Source organism: Eublepharis macularius, chromosome 12 (genome assembly GCF_028583425.1).
Source record: "Eublepharis macularius isolate TG4126 chromosome 12, MPM_Emac_v1.0, whole genome shotgun sequence".
Taxonomy (NCBI): Eukaryota; Metazoa; Chordata; class Lepidosauria; order Squamata; family Eublepharidae; genus Eublepharis; species Eublepharis macularius.
Window position 1 is genome coordinate 40975197 of NC_072801.1, and position 25250 is coordinate 41000446.

The following is a 25250-nucleotide window of genomic DNA, read 5'->3' on the forward strand; positions in this document are numbered from 1 at the left end:
CTGTTGAGGTGTTTAGAAACAGAGGTGGGCATCAGAGGAGGTGCCCTGGACTGGTTTAAATCGTTTCTCTTGGAGCGGACTCAAAGGGTTGCCGTTGGAGATGAGCTATCTCCAGAATGGGAACTATCTGGTTCCGCAGGGTACAATCTTATCTCCCATGTTATTCAACCTCTTCGTAAAGCCTTTAGGAGAACTCGTTCGCAGCTATGGAGTTGGTTGTCACCAATATGCAGATGACACCCAACTCTATATTTCACTATCTAGGTCCCCACAGGATGCAGTAGAAATCTTAGATCGCTGCCTGACAGCCGTAGTAAAATGGCTGAAAAACAACAAACTGAAATTGAACCCAGACAAGACTGAAGTGATGCTTGTTGTGAAGGCAGAGATCTTGAAGGATACTGTACTCCCCACTTTCAATGGAGTTTGTTTGACCCTCGCTGACTCGGTTAAGAGCCTAGGAGTTATACTGGATCCAGCGCTACTACTAGGAAAACAAGTTAAGGCAGCAGCAAAAAATGCTTTTTACAACCTCACTCTTGCCTGGAAGATAGCCTCTTGTCTAGACACAGCTGACCTGGCCACCTGAATCCATGCTATGGTAACATCAAGGCTTGACTATTGTAATGCATTATACATAGGTCTCCCATCTAAGCTAACTAGGAGGCTCCAATTGGTGCAAAATGCTGCAGCTTGACTGATATCAGGAGTGAGCAGGAGCATGAGCATCACTCCCATCCTACAGTCACTCCATTGGCTACCTATCAGTTACTGTGCTCAGTTCAAGGTATTGGTTATCACATACAAAGCTCTTCACGGCCTTGGTCCAGCATACCTACGGGACTGCCTCTCTCCCTATGTTCCTCTACGGCAGCTTCGCTTATCTGAACAGGGTCTCCTGCAGGTGTCAGGCTGCACATGGGCGAAATCAACAGCATCCCGCACACAGGCTTTCTCTGTGGTGGCCCCTACCCTATGGAATGGCCTGCCTGAGGAGGTCAGGAGAGCCCTCATGCTCCTGGCTTTCTGCAAACAATGCAAAACTGAATTATTCAAAAAGGCCTTTTTTCTCAGATAGGAGGGAAGTATTGTAGCGATGTGGCCTCTTTGCTAATGAGTTAGGGACCACAGACTTCACCACTATGTTGCCTTACATATTATTTGTTGCTTTAAATATGTACTTCTATATACTACCTGTGCTTTATGTTGTCTAATGTTAATACTAGAAGTGATTATGTTCTATTCCAGTATTTTCTTCTACTTTGTATTTGATTCTTGCTAATGCTATGTCTTTTTAAACTCGTATCTATTTACCCTATGGCATTGTCTATGGAAATGTACGTGATACCGTATGGAAATGTACTTGATATACTGTATAGACATGTACTTGATACTGATTATACTATGCTCGTACTGTGTAAGCCGCCTTGAGTCTCAGCGAGAAAGGTGGAATATAAATGACAGAAATAAATAAACAAACTCTCAGAGCAAATGGCTAAAGATGCCTCCAGCAAGTGAGCCAAGCCACGTATTACCAGAAAAGGCAACAAAAGAAAAGAAACAGGAAAGCACCAGGCCAGTCGACCATGGATCCTGTCTGCACTAAGAAATGCCAGAGGAGGAGCAGCAGCGGCAATAGAAAAGTCTTGTGGCTCCTTAAAGCCTAACACATTCGTTGTGGTATCAGTTGCAGCGGGATGTGCAGGAGAGAAATCAGTTGGAAAGAGAAAAAGGAAATGTTAAAAATGAAGACAGAAAATAAAAAATAAGTAAAGCGAGAAAAAGTAAAGAATGAAAGAAAATTAAAGAACCAAAGAAAGAAAATTAATATTAAAGAAAGAAGGAATTAAAGAAACAGAAAGAGAGAATGCGCGACAGACAGGCAGGCAAAAAGCAAGAGGGCGGCCGGGAGGCGAGCCAGCGCGTCGGGCGCCTTTCTGCGCGCCCCCCGCCCCAGGCTCCGGCGTGCGCGGGGCGCGGCAGAGCGGGGCGCGTGCGAGGGCGAGCCGGGGCAGACGCCGCGATCGGGGCGGGCTCCGGCGGGCTCCCTCCCCTCCCCTCCCCTCGGCTCGGCTCCGCTCGGCGCTAATTGCACTGCCGGGATTAGCGGGGCGGGCGATGCCAGCAGCTGCGGCTCGGCGGGCGGGCGGGCAAGGCGGGAGGCTCCGGGGCTGCCGCCGCGCCTCGCGCCCGCCCTGGCCGGGCTGCCGCCAGCCCCGCTGCCTGAGCCGGCCGGCCGGAGGAGTCGCCTAGCCCCCCGCCCCGGCCCAGAGCCCCCTCCCGCGGGGGCGCCCATGGTGCCGCCGCCATGCCGGTGATGAAAGGGTTGCTGGCCCCGCAGAACACCTTCCTCGACAACATCGCCAACAGGTTCGACGGGACACGTAAGTCGGGGCGGCTGCTCGTGCCCCCCCCGCCCCCCAGATCCGTACAAAAGTTCAACTCCACCTTCGGATGGGGGCGTTTGGCGGGGAGGGCTCACGGCTCCCTCGGGCCGAAAGGGTCCCAGGGTCGCCTGCCCGGCTGCTCTTTCCGCTCGGCTTCGTTCTCTTCGGACAGGCGCACCGATCGGGATTGGGATGGGGGGCAGAAAAGAGACCCCAGAGCCACTGGAGCCCTCCACCCCGGGGAAGCGTTGCGTGTCTGCAGACCGGGAGCGGGGGGCATCTGCCCCGGACCCAAACCATCGAGCTTTCCCCATCTCTTCTGCCCTTAACCACCCCCCCCCCCGGTTTGCATTGCCGTTCTCTCCTCTGGAGTCTCCTACACACACAAACACACACACCTCTTCCTATCCCTGGAGGTAACAAAGAGAGAGACGCTCTTTGTCTTTCTGAGCAGGCTGAACACCCTCCGATATCAGAAGTGGGGGGGGGGGAGCCTGATCTTTCACGGACTCCACTTCTCCTGCGCCGTTAGCCTATTTTTTTGAAAAGGAAAGGGGAGAAGTCTTTTCTCTATTCAGCTATTGGAACCCTGCCTCCCCCAATCCTTTGATGTTTCGATGCCCCCTTCCCACCTCGGATCTTTCAACCAAGGTCTTCTTTCTTGGGAACCGGCAGGATTTCTTCTTTCCATGCCCCGCTGAAGTTCTGTTTGTTTGTGTCATTCATAGTCCATCTTTCTGACTGAGACCCAAGACGAATTACGTAGTGAGTGAGATTAGTAAAGTGAATATTAAGGACGTTTCAATAAACGATGCAACAGGGTATATAAATGCAAATTTGCGAAGACATAACATCAGCGAAAATCCAATGCGGAGCAGAAGAAATGCTGAAACAGAGCATAAGCAATTCTAAGACTGACATATTAATCAACATATTTGTGTGAAAAGGACTGGCATGGGGGTTGAACAATTCTAGGTTGACCTGCTGTGTGGAGAGAATCTTTGGTCTTGCACCACCATCCAGAATGCAGGGCTTGGCCTGGAGATCCACGAAGCAGGATTAAAGAAGAGAGTGATACTGAGCATATGCAGGGAGCCCCATCATGTGTCAGTCCCTCTACTAATCTGAGATATCTTTGTGTCCTAGTAGAAGAGAAATGTGGGGAGAATCTGTCACTCTGACAGGACAGGACTTTGGTAGCAGAGAACTTCAAAGGGAGATTCTAGCATGAATTAGAGACCATTGCCCTGACTTGGATAGCCCAAGCAAGCCTGATCTCATGAGATCTCGGAAGCTAAGCAGGGTCAGCTTTGATTAGTAATTGGGTGGGAGATTTCCAACAAAGACCAGGGTTTTAGAGACAGGCACTGGCGAACCACCTCTGTTAGTCTCTTGCCATGAAAACCCCACCAGGTGTTGCCATAAGTCAGCTATGACTTGAAGGCACTCTCCACCACCAGAAGCCATTAGGAAGTTGGACACAATTCAGTTAGGGCTCCATTGTGATTATGGCCTCCTCTCTTAAAACAGGTGTTAAACTAGCTTGGCTTAGCAAATTGAGCAAAGTTGCGGGGGTACTTACAAGCATTGTCACAGGTGCTTATGCATTTTGACTTTGCCTAGAGATGTTTTTACCTCTTTGCAATTGGATTGTTTCATAATCTCACTGTTTACACACTCACATACCCCACATTTCATGAAGCCAACTCTGGCTAACAACAGCTTAATGCTGTCATTTACATGACACACACAAGTCTCCTTCTTTGTCTTTGATACATTGATTTCCCCCCCTTTTGCCCCTTTTCCTCCCTTACTGTCAACTTTGTAAGCTCTTTGGAGGCAGGGATCTACCGTCTTTGCTTCTGGAAAGCACTGGTACATTGACGGAGCAACTAAGGAGGGGGAAGAGAAAGCCAGGCTTGTAAAACAGACTCCTAGGAGACTTTTAGGACTGATCAACCCTGTGTGTAGGTGCAAGCTGGGGATTCTTCCTTTCTTTTCCTCTCTTCCCAAGCTTCCAGGTCTAGAGGTCAAGTTTGGCAACTGTCACAGATTGCAAAACATTAGATGCCATTCTGGGTATCAAGATGAGATACAAAGCAGGTCTTAGAGACAGTGTGGTGTAATGGTTGGAGGTTTTGGACTAGAATCTGGGAGGCCAGGTTTTGAATTTGCATTCAGCTGTGCAAACTGTGGGCCAGTCACACACTGTCAGCCTAATCTGCCTTACAGGGTTGTAGTTGTGAGAATAAAATGGAGCACAGGGGAACAATAATGTAAGCTGTTTTGGGTCACCATTGGGGAGAAAATCATGGTATAAATATCTAAATAAATACATAAATCCATCAGGCACAGACAACTGGGAGTTCTGGTCAAGTCCCATTGAAATGAACAAGTTTACTCTTGGATAAAACTCTTCTGTCTTTCACAGTTCTCATTAATTTTCCTTAGGACAGCATCCCAGAATGTTGAAACAGAGCCTATGGAAGTTTAAAATACTGACCTACCTTATAAGACTGTTGTAAAAATTATGGAAGAAATGAACGTGAGGTGCTTTGAATGCTCTAAAGCATAGCCCTTTCAGTGAGGCTCTAAAATCCGTATAAACATAAAGCTTTATTCCCAATGGGCTGTGCCTTGTTAATTTATGTGAGTGTGCTCATATGTTTAAGATGATCTTGGCTAGCCTTTCAATCCAATGTTTGTTTATTTACTTCTTTATACCCCACTTTTCCCCCAATGGAGTTTCCAAGTAGCTTCCAATATTCTCCCCTTTCTCATTTTGTCTTCATAATCCTGAGATATAGGTTAGGCTGAGGGTGTATGACTGGCCCCAAACCATCCAGCAAGTTTCCAGGGCAGAGCAAGAGTTCGACGTGGGTCTCCTAGATTCTAGTTCAACCACTACACCGTACAATATTATATCACTGTTATTGTAGGAAGGAGAGTAAAACTGCCAATTATTTAAAAATGCATCACACACATAACCCCAGCATTCCTGTTGTTTCAGAAACTTTTTAGAGATGACCTTGCCTTTTAAAAACTCTACTGCAAAGTGACGAGTACCTGATGTAACTGTTACATGAACTCAGTGATAGAATGTGTTTAGTCTCAGCGAAGGATCTGGGAATGCCACAACTCTGTGATATCTGAAATGCATTCTGTACATGATCAGAGGTTGTCTTTACATTCGTACTTTTTCTCATGGCCCTGACATTCAAAATAAGTTCTTGGGCTGGGGTCTTGCTTGCAGTTCTGTGCATATTAACCCTCCCCCCTGCCTGCCAGGAAAAGGATAGATGGGTGGGGAAGGAAGGTGTAGTAATCATATTTAGGTTTTTTTAAAACTAAAATGCCATATTGTCGCTTGAGGATTTTCGCTTAAGAGGATTCCAGGGTGGGGGTGGGGAGAAGGATTTAAATGCTTCCAGAAAGATCAATGAAAACTAATTCAGCATTTTTCTTCAGGGCCGTCAAGCTTGCGTAATGAAACATAGCCTTCCCCCCTCCTCATTCCTCTGCCCTCTTTCCTTATTCCTCCCAGGACCAAAAGTGATCTAGAGTAAATACCTAGAGGAAGAAGCTTTTGCAGAACTTTGAGGGGTTTATTACCCATCCCACCTCCATCAGAGTCCAGGCAGATGTATATTTGACTTAAACCCAATATTGTTCACCCAAGGCTGGGGACGGGCACTGTGCTTGAATTTCAAGGTGTCTTGCATTTAAAAGAGGGCCGTATTTCCAAGGGTCGAGTATGCTCCCTTGTGTTGCTGTGGGACTCTGCCTGATTTCCAATTAACACAATGAGGGCACTAGATCAGCACCACGAACAGCTCCCTCACTCTCTTCTATGGGTTCTGGTGAAGTTTCCCTGCACCTCTGAGTGCTGCTGACCCAAATCTGCGCGAAACCTGTTTAGACTCTTAAGTGTTTATTAGGGACCACTGTTAGATTCAGGGGGGGGGGGCGTAAAAATGCAAGAGGCCAGAGTTCAGTATAATAAGGAGTATGCTGGGATGTTAATGCAGCCCAGGAGTAAACTGAGCCAAGCCCCTGTGATGCTGGCTGCGCTGATAGGGCCTCTTAGCTCATTCCTTGCCAGTGGTGGTGGCAGGCATCGGCTCACTCGTCCCCACCACTGATGGCCAGGTCTGAGCTCAGTGGCCCTTGCCGCTGTGCCAAAGTCCTTGGTTACTCCTGGACTGTCATAATGCCCCAATTCATCCCTAGGGGAAATGATTGTGGTTGCTTAGTAGATGAGGGCAGATATTCTGTGCATGCACTCTTGGTTATTACCTGGCTAAGCTTTCCCCTGTCCACCAATTGCCCTTCAGGGCTTCACCCCACTGGGAACTTTCCTGCTGTGTTAAGCAACGAGTTTGCCCCAATTACTGGCTAGAAGCTGTGTCATCCTGCCAGGACTGTGTTAAGAGTTTGCCAGAGCCAGGGAAGCAAGCAGTTTGGACCCAGGATTCTCGGGTTCCATAGCATGGTGTAGAACAATGGAAGCTGGTGATCAGGCCTCTTGCGTTCCTCTGGCACCTCTGTGAAGGCTACTGCAGTGTGCAGTGTCTACTACAGAAGATTGTGCAAGCCTTTTCAGTGCTAATTGGGGAACCCTTTGGTGGATAATACTCGGCTGTTGCCTTTTCTTAAAGGTTTGTAACTGGGAGATTAACATCTGATCTGTGAAGACACAGTTCTCCATGGCCTGTAAAGCTCATTCATCCTTTGGCTCAATTGCATTGGATTTTCAATTCACATCCTTCCTTGCCTCTTGCATGAATGACTGCTACTGGATTATCTCCATCAAAGTAACTTCATGTCCAGCATAATCTTGTGTTGCGGGGGCTGGCTGCTGAATCTCCAAGGCCTGTTCTTGGCATGCCCTATCCATTCTAAGGTGGTTCAGTCCATAGTAGCAGCCATGTAAGTCCTCAAGAACAGAAGAGGCAAAATAGGTGACATAAAATCTTACATTGAAGAAATCTGTCAGTGGGTGCCATCTTTTCAGTTTCACAGAACTCTTAGTTGCTCAGTGTGGAACCTGAGCAGATGTTGCTACTTTTGGATGACAGGTACTGGGATATTTACAGCATGTTGCAGAGGATGGGAGGTTTAAATAACTAGGTTATATTGAGCCCAGACCTTCGCATTTTACAAAACAAAACTGACAACCTGCCCCACACTTCTACAGAGGAAGCTATGCTGCTGCCTATATTTCCATAGCTCTTTGAAAAAAGAATGTATAAGTCAAATTAGTAAAACTAGAGCAAAAATCCAGGAGGCAGAAGAACCTTCTTTGGGAGTACTTCCATACTTCTAACCCCCACCCAATGTGTACACATGAAGCTGCTCTGCATTGTCAGACCTTTGGTCTATGGAGGCTAGTTTTCTCTAGTCTGATTGGCAGTGACTCTCTAGGATCTCAGGTGAGATATTTCATATCGCCTCCTACCTGATCCTTTAAGCTGGTGATGCCAAGGATTGAACTCAGGACCTCCTGCATGGAAAGCAGACACTTTATCATTGAGCTTTGGCAGGCAATGGTTGTCCAGAGTCTCAGGCAGAGATCTTTCCCAATACCTGCTACCTGACCTTTTTTAACTGGAAATGCTAGAGACCCAAGTTCGCTTAGAACATTCTCCCTTTCTCCATTTTATCCTCACAACAACCCTGTGAGGTAGGTTAAGTGGAAGATGTGTGACTGTTGCAAATTCACCCAATGAGCTTCCATTGCAGAGTGGGAATATGAGCCCAGGTCTCCCAGATTCTAGGAGCCCCGTGGCGCAGAGTGGTAAGCTGCAGTACTGCAGTCCAAGCTTTGCTCACGACTTGCCAGGTTCAGGTAGCCGGCTCAAGGTTGACTCAGCCTTCCATCCTTCCGAGGTCGGTAAAATGAGTATCCCGTTTCCTGGGGGTAAAGTGTAGATAACTGTGGAAGGCAATCACAAACCACCCTGTAAAATGTCTGCCAAGAAAACACTGTGATGCAACGTCCCCCCATGGGTCAGTAATGACTCGGTGCTTGCACAGGGAACTACCTTTACCTTTTTTTTTTACTCCCAGATCCTAGTCCAATACTCTAATCACACTGGCTCTCTGCCTTTCTGTTTCTCACACCAGCAACAAGGCTAAAAGTTACATTAAACACGTCTGAACTGAAGATGCAACCAACATCAGGACCTGGGATTTCAAGAGCTCTGTGCCGCTATACCAACTTTTGGGCTGCTCCAAATCATCCTTGTAGGCCACAGGGAGCTGTAGGTTGATGTTCACTCCAAAAGAACATTTGCCTCTTGTTGGGGATGTGCAGCATAGACAGTTATCCTCTGCTGGGTGCGGGGGAGAGAAAGAGAGGGAGAGTGTGCGCGTGCTGCTCAGAACCATGGAGTGTGCGTATGTTACTGCGCAGCTATCTAAGCAGTTCCCTAATCCTGCATCCTAGAAGCCAAAAACTGGACTTAGCTACAGGAGCAAACTATTTTTTTTTACATATACAACTCCTAAGTTAATCCAATCTGTGACCTGAGGTGACCTAAAGTTATACGTCATTTGGGTAGACAGGAAGTCTCCCTCCCACCCAAAAAAATCAGAGACAGGCCCACAATGGAGAACAGGGTCTTCTCTTCTGATGCTCAAAGTATGCTCTGAAGGCACATGAGGCAGAAATGATCCTCAACATGGTGCCCACTGGTGTATTTCCTGGAGCCTGCTTGCCTTGGGGACGAAGCCCTAAGGGTCTTGAATGGAACAGGATAAAACCCAGAGAGCATCGCTGGCCTCTGTGCGCTTATCTTGGGCAGGCAAGTCTGCATTGCACGGCCCCAGCTTGGCCACAAATACAGACTCTTCTTATGACTTTGAGCTGGGAAGCCTTCCTCTGTGGCTGTGCAGGGAGTAAATCTTTCTCTTTCTTAGGAAGCTGTAATTAAACAGGATCTCTCCCACAAAGCAAAGAGTTGATCTGGGCATTCTTTGCCTCGCTGGAGCTGGAGATGCTTTAGGAGAGCACAGGAGGCACTTTTTGGCCTGCAGGGAGCGCCCGCTGGGAAGCATAGGCCTCTGTTGCAGGACACTTGGCTTGGAACTTTTCAACATTTTAATGTTTAATATAGATTTTTATACCTGATGGAGAACCAAAGAGGCTTATAATATCCTTCTCCCCTCCCTCATTTTACCCCCTGTGGGGTAGGCTAGGCTAAGAGGGAGTGATTGGCCTGTGACCTTCCATGGTAGTGTGGAGATTTCAACCTGGGTCTCCCAGGTCCCAGTGTAACACTAACTACTACACCACAGTGGCTCATGCTGGCTTTTATGGAATCACTCATCCTTTTAGTAATTGCTCCCTCCTTCTGTGGCAGCAGCTCTGCGGCAGTGTCTGCTATCTGCTCTCAAGATTCCAAAAGTGCCCACAGGCTCAACAGGGTTGGGGACCTCCATGATAAAACAAACTTGCTGAACAAAGAGGCCTGGAGAGGAGGCTGCCGTGAACCCATGATGCAAAAAAGGAAGGACAGATATTCTGGCTAGAGGGCATGCCTCACACTCCGAACCCTGCCTCCATGTGTGTTGGCTTGCTGTGGTTGTTCAGCAGGCAGAAGAAGGCACTCTGTACATGCTCAGAAGATCATAGATCTCTGTTATGATGTTGCATGTTCCAAGGCAGGAACAGGAACCAGTGCAGAAAACAAAGTATGGTGCTGAAGCAGGGTTCAGATCTCTTCTGTAGATTAGTCATGTGATGGCAGAACGAAGTGCCACAAATGCCAATGATTCAGGATTTTACCCAGTCTTTTTGTGCATAGTTTGGCTTGGCTCTCGGCTAACTCAGAGGCAAGAAACCCAAATTCCCAGCATACACACACTAATCAGCCTGAGGCACAGTCTCCTGGGAATTTCTGCTGCACAAGCTTCATTCAAATGAACTCTGCAAGAGCACCTATCATGCTGTGGTCTGTCTGTCTGTCTGTCCCGCCTGTCTATCTACTTTATAAGCAGCTTTCATCATTCTCCTCTCCTCTAGTTTATCCTCACAACAATCCTATGAGGTAGGTTAGGCTGAGTGTGTGACTGGCCTAAGGTCACCCAGCAAACTTTCATGGGACAGTTGGAGATTTGAACCTGGGTCTCCCAGATCCTAGTCCAACACTCCAGCCACTACACCACAGCGGCTCTCAAGGCACTTGCAATGCACTGTGATCTGGCTCATGCAGGTTGACTGGAAGAGGGGACATGGGCATCCTACCTTGATTGAAGGGATTTGGGTTCCCTGGCCATTGTGTCCCTCCCCATTCTAAGACTTCTAAGAGGCAGAGTGTATAGTGGTTAGAGCATCAGACCAGGATCTGGGAAACCTGGGTACAAATCCCCACTTTGCCATGGAAGCTTGCTGGGTGACTTTGGACCAGTTGCACACTCTAACCTATTGTGGTTGTGAGAAAATGGAGGAGGAGAGAATGATATTATAAGGCATTTTGGGTCCCCGCTTGGGAGAAAAGTTATATATATATATATATATATATATATATATATATATATATATATATATATATATATAGTTATAGTTATAGTTATAGTTATAGTTATAGTTATAGTTATAGTTATAGTTATAGTTATATATAGTTATATATAGTTATATATAGTTATATATATATATAAACTCGTTGACTTGCAGCCCTGCCTGAGGACACGGACCTGGGCAATGTTTTGACCTTGCTGGGTAGAAATCCACAGCCCAAATGTCCTCTTTGGCACCTTCTGTGCTACTATCCATCTGTGTGCCTTGGCACTATGCCCACCAGCAGGGTGGTGGTGATCCCATCAACACTGGGAAAAGCATTTCATCAAATGAAGGAAGATCGTGGGAAGGAGAAGGCTGCAAGCAGCATGTTTTTCTGGCACAGACCCCCTGCGGAAGGCCAGGCGGTAATGGAGCAAATTGACCATGCTAAACAGAGACTGATAAGTCCTCATTTTTCTAAAACATCCCTGGAAATTTGAGTCTGTGGCGGAAAAATGCACCAATTTCAGTCTCAAAATGCTGTTGTGGCCCATTATCACAGAAAGTAGTGTGTAAAATGATGCTCTGGGAGGCTATTTTCATCTCTGGCTGGGATTACATTTCATAGGTGTCTGTCCCATAGCGGATGTACTGGATCCAGCTGTGGCAAACAAGTTGCCACACCCTCGTCCTCTCCCCATTCTCACCCTCCTGCTCTTTCTTACACAAATCGGGTTGTATGTATTCCATACTTCTGCAACCACGACACACTTGGTTTCATGTCTTTTAAAAAAGTTTCTGACTCTCAAGACTAGCAAACTGTGCATGAGAACCGGGCAATGACTAGTGAATTTTTAGAAGCTGGAACAGGCAGCTGAGCAGAGTTCCCACGTGTTGGGAGTGGGTGAGCCTTCAGATCCTGCCCCGGGTGCAGAATAAATGATGTAAAATAGATGCAAATTTGCCTAATTAAGCCCCTTTCCTGGCCTGAACTGCCATTGCCTCTGTGCAAAGTCGTGCCCCGTGGCTTTAACATTCAAACTTCCCTTTAAGCTATTTGCTGTTTCTGCGATGGGGAAGAGATGTTGCATATCCTGCCAGCACCAGGCTCCCCCCTTTGGTCTCACACCATGTCCAGTTCACTCATTATTCCAATTTCTCTTTGAGCCTTCTGACAGGGATTGAGTCAGTTTAGGGCACCCATCTCTCCCCTCTACCATCACCATCCCGGAGGGGACAGGTGTGTCTCCAAGTTTAGCAGTTGCTGAGTCGCTGGGAAGCAAAGTGCATGGTCAGCCTTAAGATCCAGAGTTATTTGCATCAGGGCAAGGGAGGAGGAGGGCGCAGGCCCTTGTGGCCACAGTGTGGGCAGCACAGCAGCTCTCAGAGGAAGTGCAGGGGGAGAGAGAAATGACCATGAAGATGAACTCAAAGCAGCCTTGCCATGAGGGGCAGTGGATTTGGGGTGGGGGGCACTGGGAGGCAGAGACCAGTGAGATGTGATCCACCAGACCTGCATGAGCCTTATAGAAACACAAAGGAGTTGCACACCAGTGCTCCTCCTCTTAACATTTATTACATGGCCTTCCTTTTCTTTGTTGCATGCAGATCAAGTTACTGCAATTTTGTTCTAAATCACTGTCTCCTGCTCTGTCTTCTCTGCTTTCTCATTTAGACATTTATGTCCTGCTTTTCTCCCCAGTGGGAACCCATTCTTCTCTCTTCCGCTTGCAACAACAACCCTATAAGGTAGGTAGGTAAAGAGGGACTGGTCCAAGGTCTCCCAGCAAGCTTCTAGGGCATAGTAGGGATTCAAACCTGGGTTTCCCAGAATCTAGTCCAACACTTAAACCACTATACCACGCTGGCTTTCACCTTTGAGTGAGATTCAGGTCCAATAGTACGTTAAAGACCAACTAGATTGCCAGGGTATTGGTCTTTAAGGTGCTACTGGACTCAAATCTTGCTCTTCTGTTATAGACCAACATGGTTACCCATCTGAAGCCCTTTGATACTCTCCTCTTAGCTAAATGGCAGGTTGCCCCTTCTACTTTACATCCCACCCTTTCTCTTCTGTTCCTGCTTTTGTCTAGAACTCCCTACCTTCTGATAGCTGCAGATCTCCTTAAAATGGTTAATCAGGGTCCTCAAAGGTTCTCCTGGGCCCAAAGGGGAGAGCCAGTCTGGTGTAGTGGTTAAGAGTGTGGGACTCTAATCTGGAGAACCGAGTTTGATTCCCCACTCCTCCACTTGAAGCCAGCTGGGTGACCTTGGCTCAGTCACAGCTTCTAGCTCAGCCCCACCTACCTCGCAGGGTGTTTTGTTGTGGGGATAATAATGACATACTTTGTAAACCGCTCTGAGTGGATGTTAAGTCATCCTAAAGGGTAGTATATAAATCTAATGTTGTTGTTATTAACTTTTCAAACATCTTCATTTCATTCTTCCTTTTATGCCCCTTTCCCTTTCCTTGAAGTATTGTCTGTCTTTAGATCATTGGGGTGGGGAGGCATGTTTTGTATATACCACTGTTGAAATATTTAAATGATTTGTGTGCTGTTTGTCCAGAGATCTGCTCAAGGCATCTAACAAAAAAAGGTAACAACAAATTAAAAATTCAGCAAGACCGCACATGAACTCTAACCCTGCTAAAATCAGCCCGAAAGAAATCTTATGAGGCATAAAATAAGCACAACCAGGCTGGATACAGGCTGTACTTTTTTAAAAAATTAAAAAGATGAGATAAAGCTTGGATTTAAAGCCTGGATAAACAGAAATGTTTCTGCTTGGCACTCATTTCGGTGGATGTCTTGGAGGAGAATTCCTGGTGCAGTCAAAGCCAATGTGGTGCAGCAGTCAGAGAACTGGACTAGTATTAAAGGTCCAAGTTCAAATCTCCTTTGCTATGAAATACATAGGAATGTTGTAGTGGTTGAAGTGCTGGACTAGGAATGTCAAGATCCAAGTTCAAATTCTTGCTTGTATATGGAGGAAGCTAAGTCTGTCATCAGAAAGCTTCCGGAGATGTAGGTAAAGGTAAAGGTAGTCCCCTGTGCAAGCACTGAGTCATTACTGACCCATGGGGGGATGTCGCATCATGACATTTTCTTGGCAGACTTTTTACGGGGTGGTTTGCCATTGCCTTCCCCAGTCATCTACACTTTACCCCCAGGAAACTGGGTACTCATTTTACCAACCTTGGAAGGATGGAAGGCTGAGTCAACCTTGAGCCGGCTACCTGAACCTGGCTTCCGCCAGGATCGAACTTAGGTCGTGAGCAGAGCTTGGACTATAGTACTGCAGATGTAAATACTCATAAAAACTGCCCTGGGCAGGGAGTTCTATCAAGTAGAAGATGGAAGGAGCCCTGAACCCTAAAACCAAATTCACACCTGCTTCTGTAAGTGCCTTGCTGCCTTTTTCCTACTGTCAGCGTGCGAAGATTCAAAAGTTAGTTCTAAAACGGCATGAGTCAGGTTCCTGAATACACTGATGGTCAGACCGGACAGTTGGCTTACCAATGGCATTTCAGTCAGCCTGTGCTTTTTGATGTGCATGTGTGAGATTTCTGCCCAGCTCTTGTAGGTGAAATTTCCTGCAATATAGAGCAGGGATTCTTCCGACCCGTATGTTATTAGGTAAGGGAGCTCATATGGAAAGAGGCCTGTGACTGTTGGTGATGAGGAACAGAGTAAGGGTCTGCAGTGATGCTGCAGCATGGTTTTGTGTTTTAAAAGGTTCTGAATGTTCCCAGGACTGCGCTCTCAAAATGTTGTCTGGGGCTAAGTGAGCCAATGTTTAATTTTTTATAGAGGAGATCCTGGAGCTCAAGCCCTATTTGGGAGCCCTGCTATGTGCCCTATAAAGAAGCCTCAATCTCTGTTTTCATTCATTATTGTTTTCATTTATGTACTTACATAATACATGTGTTATGTACTGCCTTTCTTGTTGAGACTCTGGGTGGATAACAATATAACACGTATAGGGACAGTTTATAGAGTTGCCAGCTGCAGGTAGGGAAATTCCTGGAGATTTGAGGGCTTGAGCCCGGGGAGGGGGGTGGGTGGGGAGGGAAGAGGCCTCAATTGGGTATAATGCTATAGAGTTTGCCTTTTAAGACAGCCATTTTCTCCAGGGGAACTGATCTTGGTTACCTGACAATCAGTTGTAATTCTGGAAGATCTCCAGCTACCACCTGGAGGTTGGCAGCTCTCTCTCACATGCTCCGAGAGCCAGCGTGATGTAGTGGCCAGTGCGTCTGATTGAGCTGTGCGTTCAGATCTCCACTGTGCCCTGAAGCTTGCTGGGGGACTTCGGGCTGGCCATTCTCTCACAGCTTCATCTCCCTCACAGGTAGGGCTTTTTTTCAGCTGGAACACGGTGGGACAGAGTTCTGGAACCTCTTGAAAATGGTCACATGGCTGCTGGCCCCGCCCCCTGATCTCCAGACAGAGGGGAGTTTAGATTGCCCTCCACACCGCTTTTTTTCTTTTTCCAGAAAAAAAGCCCTGCTCACAGGTATGTTGTGAGGGTTAAATTGGGAAGGGAGATTGAGCTTTTTGGAGAAAGAGCAGGATTAAAATGTACTTGGTAGATTTTTTAATTACATAATATTTGTTCACATTTGGTTGTATAAAGGCAGTAGTTTTTTTAAAGAAACAAAATTGGCTTGAGAGAGTAGGGCTGCCAACGGGCCTGGAGAAAAATATCCTTCTCCTTTAACAGAGGTTTAACGATGGAAGAAGACCACTAAGCTTTTTGTGGAGGTAAATAGTATCACCTGGCAAATAACATCCAGTTAAGCCTCTATGAAAAGGACAGGATATTTTTTTCCTGGCCTGTTGGCAACCCAGCCCACATTCCATATTGAATAAAATGAGACTCTTCCTTCCTAGCAGACTTCCTTAGCATTGCTGTCTGAATCGATTATATTTTTATCCTGCTCTTTCTCCAAGGAGCGTTAGACTGTAATACTATCTCCTCTTCTGTTTTATTGTCACAACAATTCTGTGAGGTTGGTCAGATAGCGGGGTTGCCAACAGGCCTTGAGAAAAACATCCTGTCATTTTAATATGGGTTTAATGTGGGGAGATGGGCTGGCATGGATGTAAATAATATCACCCGGCAAATAACATCCTGTTAAACCTCTATTTAAGAGAAAGGATATTTTTCTACGGGAAGCTGGCAGTCCTATGAGATAGACTTTTATGGTTTATTTTCCCCTAGTTATTGACCCTAGTCAAACAGCTTTGGAAGAATACAAAAGAATACAAAAGAATACAAAAACATAGCAAGCCTTCTCACCATAAGCGGAAGTGGGATGAATAGGTATGCATGCTACAAGCAGTTCCTCTTTCAAATGCCCTCAAATCCTCTGAAAAAATTAATGTTTATCTCCAGCCTGTTCTTTCAAAGACATCTAGCTACTGAAGAAGCACTAAACACAAGTGTTCAAAGAGCACCTGCAAGTGGGTTTTTATCCAGCTCATATCACTGAAGGAGGCATTCCTTAAATTAGTTTTCACTCATACCGTGCAGGCTTTGAGAGGCCCAAGTCAGCATTTAGATTCTGGAGTTATTTCACTGAGAGATTCAACACTTGAACCAAGAACTGGCTGTCTTTATTCACTATAGGTGCTAATGTCTCAGCACGACCCTGCCCTTTACAGATGTCTCTTAGACTTGCTTATCATGTTTTCACAACACACCTTCCTTGATTAGTTCTGATTTTATGTCTATCTTATGCTTCCCATTTATCTACAGTTGGGAATAGTCCTCACCCACTCTGAAACAGACTGGTTCTTATTTCACACAGACCCTTCTCTATAACTTCTCCTCTCTTCCTACCTTTACCTTGCTTGTAACTTTAAGCATAAATACATCTGTGCCGAACGCATGCTACAGTTCATCTGATGAAGCAAACTCTAATTCACTGAAGTTTATGCTAGGATGTGGGATCAATGATGTTAGTCTTTCCAGGTGCCCCCCACACTTCTGAGTTCTTTCTGTGCTCACATAGCTGAAGACGGGGGTCTTTTCTCTCCTCTTCCGCAGACAGCAACTTCCTCTTAGCCAATGCTCAGGTGCATCGCGGCTTCCCCATTGTCTACTGTTCGGACGGATTCTGTGACCTCACTGGGTTTGCTCGGACGGAAGTCATGCAGAAGACCTGCAGCTGCCGTTTCCTCTATGGCAGTGAGACCAGCGAGGTGGTTATGCAACGCATTGAGAAGGTGTTGGAGGGGAAGCAGGAATACCAAACTGAAGTCTGCTTCTACAAGAAGGGTGGTGAGCTTGTGTGTGTGTGTGTGTGTTGGCTGGGCGGGGTGGGGTGGGGCTCTTTGAAGGGAACCCACTAGTCCTTTGAAGTGCTATAGACTCCGGAATAGGATCAGTCCTCTGTAGTTTGAGTGCATGGTCTGAAAGCCAACAATAGAGCAACCTTGTTGAAGCTAAGCCAGCCTGGATTTGGGGTTGGAGGCCTGCTGGGAATCTAATGCACATTGCCGTAAAATCCCTCATGAAAGACGAGCAGCATATCCACGCAGTAAATACATACTCCCTGGCCCATTTTTAAGCTAGACCAAGAGCCCCAGAAATTCTGTCTTCCCAATATTCAGGCTTGGTGGGGAAGTCTTTGCATATTCTGCAGTTGTCAAGTGTAGAATCACTTAATGGATCATACCAGACTCTGCTGGAATCCTGGATGCCCAGGCTCTTTCCCGAGCTCTGAGAACAAAACTCAGCATCCTGAGACATCTCAGTCAGAAATGGACTGCGAAATTTAAGTGGCCCAGGAAACTTTGATTGATTGAAGTGGCCCAGGAGCCAGCCAAGCAGAGTGGAGCCCCTGTGGTCCCCAAGCCAGCATCACAGGGACAACTCAGTTTAGAGAGAGCGTCAGCAGAGCCATGGTCATTGGCTCAAATGCTGCTTCCATGGCAGCAGAGGAGGAAGTGGCTGGTGAGTTGATGCTGATCCTTGTTGATGCTGAAGTGCCTGAGCCAAGAGACTCCTGCAGTGTGGGTGGCGTTGCTGGGGATTGGCTCTGCTTGTTCCTGCCCACAAGCAGCCCTCCAGGCCAGCAGCCTACTGGGAAATATCCCTGTAAGTTAAATGGTCAGTCCACCTCTGCTTACACTGCAATCCTAAGAAGAGATGTACCCTCCCTCCTAAGTGTGTTGAAGCCAGGTGGTCTTAGAAGGGAGCAGCTCTGCTTAGGTTTGCACTATCTTCTTTCTGTCTTTCTTTCTTTCTTTATTTCTTTCTTTCTTTCTTTCTTTCTTTCTTTCTTTCTTTCTTTCTTTCTTTCTTTCTTTCTTTCTTTCTTTCTTTCTTTCTTTCTTTCTTTCTTTCTTTCTTTCTTTCTTTCTTTCTTTCTTTCTTTCTTTCTTTCTTTCTTTTATAAGCTTTATCCCTTAAGGCTACAAGGATTGGCTGGAAAAATTGTGGTGAAACTTAAGGAGGCAACAGGTTTATCAATAGATTTATGCCTCTATCCAAAGCAGGGCCGTCGTCACACGGGCATCTCTTCCGTTAAATTTACAGCATATAGCATCCTACCTGTTATCGGCACAGTAACGTTTCTTTGGGTCACCTAACGGCTCTTCGCGCCACCAGCTGTCCACACCGAAGCACTCTGTTCTGTTCTCTCTAACCGCGCAGAAGCAGCTCCTCCCCCCCTTTTTTATTATTCTAGCATTTAATTCTGCTATAACGGAATAACAGCATATAAACATTCCGTTAGAGCAAAACATTACGACCCTTTTGTTTTTCCAACTTTGAAATTATATAAATAGCCCTTTGCCCGCAGAAAACTCCCTGTCTGACGTGATCCCCATCGCTGAAGACTCTGCCATGGCGATTGAGTCATTTTTACTTCAGCAAAAAGTTTGCATTGTGTTATGTCGTTATGGCGTTATAAGGATATAATAAAATTTTTAAAAGGGGAGTCGCAGGAAGAAATGGATTCTGAGATTGAAGGGAGGGCATAGGGCATTGCGAGGCAAAATACATCGATGTGAGGCATTCACACTGAGGCACAAAATAGTGCGACTATCAAGCACAAAGCAGAAGAGAGAAAATCGCTACAGTGTTGGAATAAGGTGGGTGTTTGCCAGGAAATAGTGCCATTTTAGCGCTAAATAAAAGCCCGTGTGACGACAGCCCAGGTGGAGAGGTTGTGGGGAATGCAAGCAAGAAAAATATATGCACGTAATTTATATTTTATAATTCATACCAGTTGCAAGTGCTCTTGATGTAAAGGCTTCCTTTTGAAATTCATTTTAAGTACATCCAAAATGTAGATCCTGCTAATGGGACATAGAAAAAAAATGGAATTCACCTTTGTGGAATGAATGTGTCCAGTGATACACTCCATTTTTGAATGTGAGGGTGTGTGTCACTAGAAGCACATCATGTCAGTTTTCCGGCATTAGTCCAGGCTTCTTATTTTTTCCTGAGCACAACTGAAGATGTTGCTGTTGACTTTTTTTTTTTTTTGAAATGACAAAACCCTCAATGGCTTGGCCTTTTCAGACTTCAGCAGTTCTCTCTCTCCCTCTCTGGCCTTTCATGATCTTCCAGATTCCAGGGGTGCTCATTAATTCATCTGTCTGTCACATCTGGAGTGCAAGGATAGACAAGGATAGATTTCTTGGGGTCTGCCTCTCTCTAAAAACCCAAATGTTATGATGTCATCAGCTTCTTGTCACGAGATAGTAAATATATTCTTTTTCAGCTGAAAGAGACTGGACCGTCCTCAGATCTGCAGGGGATAACATTATGGTCAGATTTCAAAGGAAATACTTCAGTGTTTGGATGTGATATTTATGGCCCACTTTTCTCCACAAAGGGGGCCCAAAGCAGCTCCCAACATCATTCTTGCTTACTCTAGTTCACCCTCACAGCAACAAACTTGTGCGGTAGGTCAGGCTGCAAGAGACTGACTGCCCCAAGGAGATCATTACATCATGCTTACCTATTTGTTCCTGTCCAAAGGAAAGTGAGAGCAGCGCCAAAAATAGCCAAACAAGCTTAAAGAGAATCTCCCTCCAGCAGGGGCTGAAAGAGAATTTATTGATCTCTTCCTTGGCCTGACTATAAAAACAGTGTAAGAACAGCAGCACTCTTCTGTGAAAGTCTTGAATAACACCTGTAAGACAATGATATTGGATCCCATAAAGCCTTTCCTCAGAAAGATTTCCATCAGCAGACCACGACTCCCTCCCACCCAATGCAGCCTTGAATACTGCCCTGAACTGAAGGCCCTGAGGGGCAGAAGACCCCTCAGGAATGGCCTGAGGGGAAAGTGAAGGTCTGCAGTGGGAGAGGAGAATCAGTGAAAATTGCCCCCCCCCATCAGTTGAAATGCTCCTCAGGATCCAACACTGTAATTTCCTTTCTTCATTATATGCTACGATGATTTTCTTCTGAGTCCTGTGGGTGTTAACAGTGCAGTGGTAGAGTTCATATGCTGCTTTTACTTCTTAACTTTTGTAATTTGAAATATAAGAACAATCCACTGGCATGACCTGCTTGAGGTTCACCACTCTCTTTTTGCTTTTAGAAAACAAATCATCTCCTGAGTATTCATTTACCAGGAGGAGGAACCCAATAACCACCACAACAGTTTTTATATGGAGGAAAATGGAAAGAGCTGTAACAAACCTGATAAGAATGATATTACAAAATTGTCAACGAATAGGAAACACAACAGAAAAGATACACACTGTACAAGCCCTAATCTACCCATTACATACTCTGTTTGAATACATTAGATGTTTTGCCACGAGATGGGCTGGGGTTCTCCTGACCCAGCTCACTTTCTCCAAAGCCAGACAGCCACTGCAGGGAACTTATTTCTCAAGGGCTGCAAGGCCTGGTTTGTATTAGGATGCCTTTAGCTTTTTCCTCACATGGTTGTCCTGTCTCACAACAGTCTTTGGTTGGGTGCTTTTTGTCCTATCAGGAGGTCTGCTGTTTTGGGACAACAGAATGGTGTGAGGGAGAACGCTGAAGTCCCTTCTGCTCCCCACACCGTGATCCTGGTCTGAATAAGGCCTTGCTGAGACACTGGGGAGGGAATTCCCTGTAGCTGCTGTGTGGCTGTAGTGAGTGTGGGTCAGGTTGGAAGAACTCCAACCCAATTTGTGGCAAAATGTTTTGTGTAGTTTGGGCCTGAGATGTTACACTAAACCAGAAATCTGCAAACATCATCATCACTTTTCTAGACAAACCTGGACTTGAGGGTGTGCCTTGCCCCTACCCCTCTTTCCTCACACAGAGAAATGAGTTAAGAAATTAATTCCATTTCCAGCTCCCTGTAACCTACTAATGCAGGCATGTGGGTTGACTGGAATTCTTCACCTGCTTCCCCCCGCCCCCAACAACCAGGATTCTAAGACTGGATTAAAATCTGGGTTAGAATTCTATTCCTATTAGAATACCTATTTCAATGTTAGAGGATGGTAGTACTAACTGGTTAAGCTGGCTGCCTGCATTTGCATGACATGATTAGCCGAAGTTAATTTCTAACTGAGATTTTCTGCATGAGAAGGGAGAGGGAGGAGTGAAGTTCAGGTCTTGCATGTCAGATTAATGAGAGAAAAATTCAAGTCTGTTCAACAGCACCGTAAAGGTCAACTAGATTTCTAGTCAACGCTCCTTTCTTCAGGTATCTGAAGTACTTTATAACCCTGGAAATCTAGTTTGTCTTTAAGGTGCTACTGAACTTGAATCTTGCTCTTCTTCTGCAATATGGCTGCCCACCTGAAACTAATGTCAGGTTAATGTTGGGCTTAATGTGATGTCTGAATGCAGCCCCCCTGTTTGGAGTCTCATCCAAGCCATGTCGTCTGTTAGATGCTTGCAAAGCCCTTTCTGGGCTAGTTTTTCACTCCTGTGATCAAATCCATGCTAGGGCAGTTCTATGGGGGTTGCCACCTTTAGGTTTTACAGAGCATGCTTAAATATGTGTACTTTGCCTTCCCCCAACCTGCAAGGCCAATAAAGGTCCCCCCCCCCCCCGAAAAATTGACTGAGGACTAGAACATGTCTGAGCATGTGCTGAGTGGCCCCCACCCTGTAAAAAGAGACATTTGAAAAGCAGAAAATCATTCCAGGTTGGCTGTGGGCAGCTTCAGCCATAGGGCTGCCATTAATGTAGGTTTTAAGGCGATTGAAGGAAAAGATTCATGGTCTGGTGTGAGTTCAGTTGCTCCTAAGGAAGTTGGGGGAGGGGCTGGGCAGCAGTGGATGCATGTGGCGGGGGCTGTGAATAATGCTGGGGCTTCTGCTTTTTCCTCTCTTCCACAGGAACAGCCTTTTGGTGCCTGCTGGATATTGTGCCGATCAAGAACGAGAAAGGCGAAGTGGTTCTTTTCCTCTTCTCCTTCAAGGACATCACTGAGAACCACGGGAGGAGCCACCCCACTGAAAAAAAGGATGGTGAGGCTGGGGGAGGGGGGAAGCAAGTCTAGCAAGTCGAAGTCTCTAGGATTGCTGGCAGAGGGCAGGGAACCCTAGCTCTGTTGCCAGCGCATTCACAGTGGCAATGAATGCAGAACAACAAGGCTTTGCTGTGTGGGACTAGTCTAGAAGTATCTTTGGATATCCCAGAGAATCAAGAAGAAAGGAAGCATGAATGATCCATTTTTCCTCTCCCTGCACTGACAGATTTGATCAGAGGTGCTTGTACAGGGCTCCCAAAAGCCACCACAGCCTTCTCCACTGAATCTCCCTTCTCCCAAGTTTACAACCCTGATCCAACCCAAATGTCATGTAAAAAAAACAAATCATGTGATGTGGAGGTAGCCTGGGTCATGAGTTCTGTCCACATACCCCATTCATTCAGTTCCTCCCATTTATTATATCCCGCCTTTCCTTCAAGGAGTGCAAGAATGTGCTAATGACTCCTCTCACTCATTTTATCCTCACAATAATACTGTAAACTGAGAGACAATGACTAGTCTTAAGGTCACCTCCCCCCCCACACACACACACTCACTGAAAGAAACTGTTGAATCTATAGCCACGCACCTCCAGCATCTTGCCTGGCTACCTGGGCCCTCAAGGTAACCAGAGCCCCTGGAATTTTGCCCCTCTAGTTCCTCTCCTCACCAGCAGTCCTGTACTCATATGCTCCATAACCTTCTGTCCCAGTATTGAGAACAAGCTCACTTCCCCCATAGGATGAAATCCAGAAGTGTGGGGAGAGGACGCATATCACACTTCACACTTCTGGGTCCTGTTTGGGAGGGAAGATTCACACCTTCCCCTGTGAGTTGCACACATCTTCTATTAAACAAAACCAGGAAGAGAGGAAGCTTTAGTAAAACCTGTGAGCTCTCTCTCCATGTCTCTAGGTCTTGTCTGAAAGACTCATGTGAACCCCAGAGAGAAGTGCACATATTCCCCCAAGAGAGCTTGTGAATTCTGGGCCCTTTGCTGGGAGATGGACGCTGGCTGTGAGTTATGTGTTAATCTCCCTTCATGTCTACAAGGCCCAGAAACACTTCTCTGGAAGCTCTGGAGTGACTCTGTGTGAAAGATACAGACTGGTTATTCTCCATGAGCAGGACCCAGCAGGAAGCTGTGTAGAAATGAATGGAAGTTGAATGTTCATATGCAGTTTCCATTGGTTCCAGTGGCATTTGCACTGGACAGTTTTCCATTGGATTTTGCTGCATGCTGACTATATGCAAAGGGGGGAAAACAGATTGACCTCAAACCCTGACCCAAAGGTTGGTAGGAAGAGACTTTCAGAAGGCTGGCTGTAGCCACTGGGGATATTTTGTGGAGTCTTCATCGCCAGAAAGCTTTGAAGGGTGGGGTAGGCAAGACATGAGGTGGACTCAGTCTGTAAAGAAACTACAGAAGTAGCTGGACGTCTTAAGTTCCCTTGCAGTTCTGTATCATGAGTGACTGTCAGTAGAGACTACAATGGGTAGATCTTTGGCAAAGATAGAATTGTTGCTGCCGGTAATATGTTAAGACTAGATGGATCTACCAGGTTCTATCTGACTCTTCTTCTGTTGACTAGAGACCAATATCCAAAGTTCTGACTTGTTAGTTCAGAACAGTATGTAAAATTATTCCCCTTGTTATTTCTTTGGTCTATTTAGTCAGAGTCCTTCAGATTTCCAAACTTGTTTACCTGATCACAGGATGGTTCCAACTGTCTCAAATCTGTGTGTGAAGTATTTCTTCTGTCTCAGTTGACCTTTCACTTTACTTACAAAGTTCCTCTGTTTGTGAACATCCTGTGGCTTTGAGAGGCCATGAACTAAATCACATATTCACATGCCCTCTATGAAACTGTAGCAGCATAGTCAGTGGTTGGGGAGGCATGCTCACGAGAAGCAACAGCCTCTTTACATATACATAATTGTGAAGCCATCATTTTGGGATAGGATAAGTCAGCCCAGACGCAGTGGGGAGAGCAGGAAGGAATCTGAGGCACGGGGTGCTGCATAGCTGAGCTGAGGTCAACATAAATACACACCACCCTTCCTGATATCAGATCTATGACTTCTGTCCCGTTGCTTTTCTTCTTCCAGAAAAGCACAGATGTAAGAAGGCAGGGAGTTCCCATTTGCGGGCAGCCAGGAAACAAGGCCGTACAGCTCTGCACCATCTTGCCAGCCAGTTCACCAAGAAGGATCGGACAGAGATGAAGATTAACAGCGTAAGGATGACCTGCTTGGCTACCTCTTGTGAAGAGAGTGAGGTTGAGGTATCTCTATGATACTAATTTTTACACCTTTGCAACTATTGGCACATGCCTATGTCACAAAGTTCTCTTTCTGACCCCCTCCCCTGAACACTTCCCTCTCCAACCGAATAGATACTGGGGAGGCAGGGAAGAAAGAAACTAAATACTGAACAAGGAAATAAACTTCTTTTCTCACCTGGAAGCCAGTTTGGGGGGGCGGGGTGCAAGGCGGGGATGGAATAACTCACCCAAGGTTACCAGGAGATTTATAATGTAACTTCCCCTTCCAGTTTTGCCAGGCCTCCTGTGGGTCCAGCTAGGCATCCTGCAGTTTTCATGACAGCTCTGTGGATTAGCCAATTCTGTCTGGGGCTGTTAGTTGTGCTGTATCCAGGCAAAGCCCAGACCCCAGGAATGGGCAGCCTGCGCAGATGACTTTGGACAGCTGCCAGGGACTACAGTGTTAATAGCATTAAGCTTGTCACTTTGAAGGCCATTAATGCTGCAGCCTCTGTGGAGGGTCACCTTTCAACTGCAGGCTTTACTCTGGGAAGGGCTCAGCAGTTTCTCCCATTCATGAAAGCATTCCAAAAGAGGTGTACCTTTGGGATCTACAACTGAAAAGGGATGGGGGCAAAAGGCCCCA

The 25250-nt window shown here is 46.2% G+C and overlaps 1 protein-coding gene across 1 annotated transcript in view; it reads left to right on the forward strand.

The window, feature by feature from the left end:
- Nucleotides 1-2308: 2308 nt before the first annotated feature.
- KCNH4 (potassium voltage-gated channel subfamily H member 4) overlaps nt 2309-25250 on the forward strand; it is a 69725-nt gene continuing 46783 nt past the window's right edge. Inside the window, exons 1-4 of the mRNA XM_054993567.1 lie at nt 2309-2384; nt 16945-17178; nt 22207-22338; nt 24450-24577. Of these exons, the coding sequence (XP_054849542.1) occupies nt 2309-2384; nt 16945-17178; nt 22207-22338; nt 24450-24577 (570 nt within the window). The remainder of the gene's footprint in view (nt 2385-16944; nt 17179-22206; nt 22339-24449; nt 24578-25250) is intronic.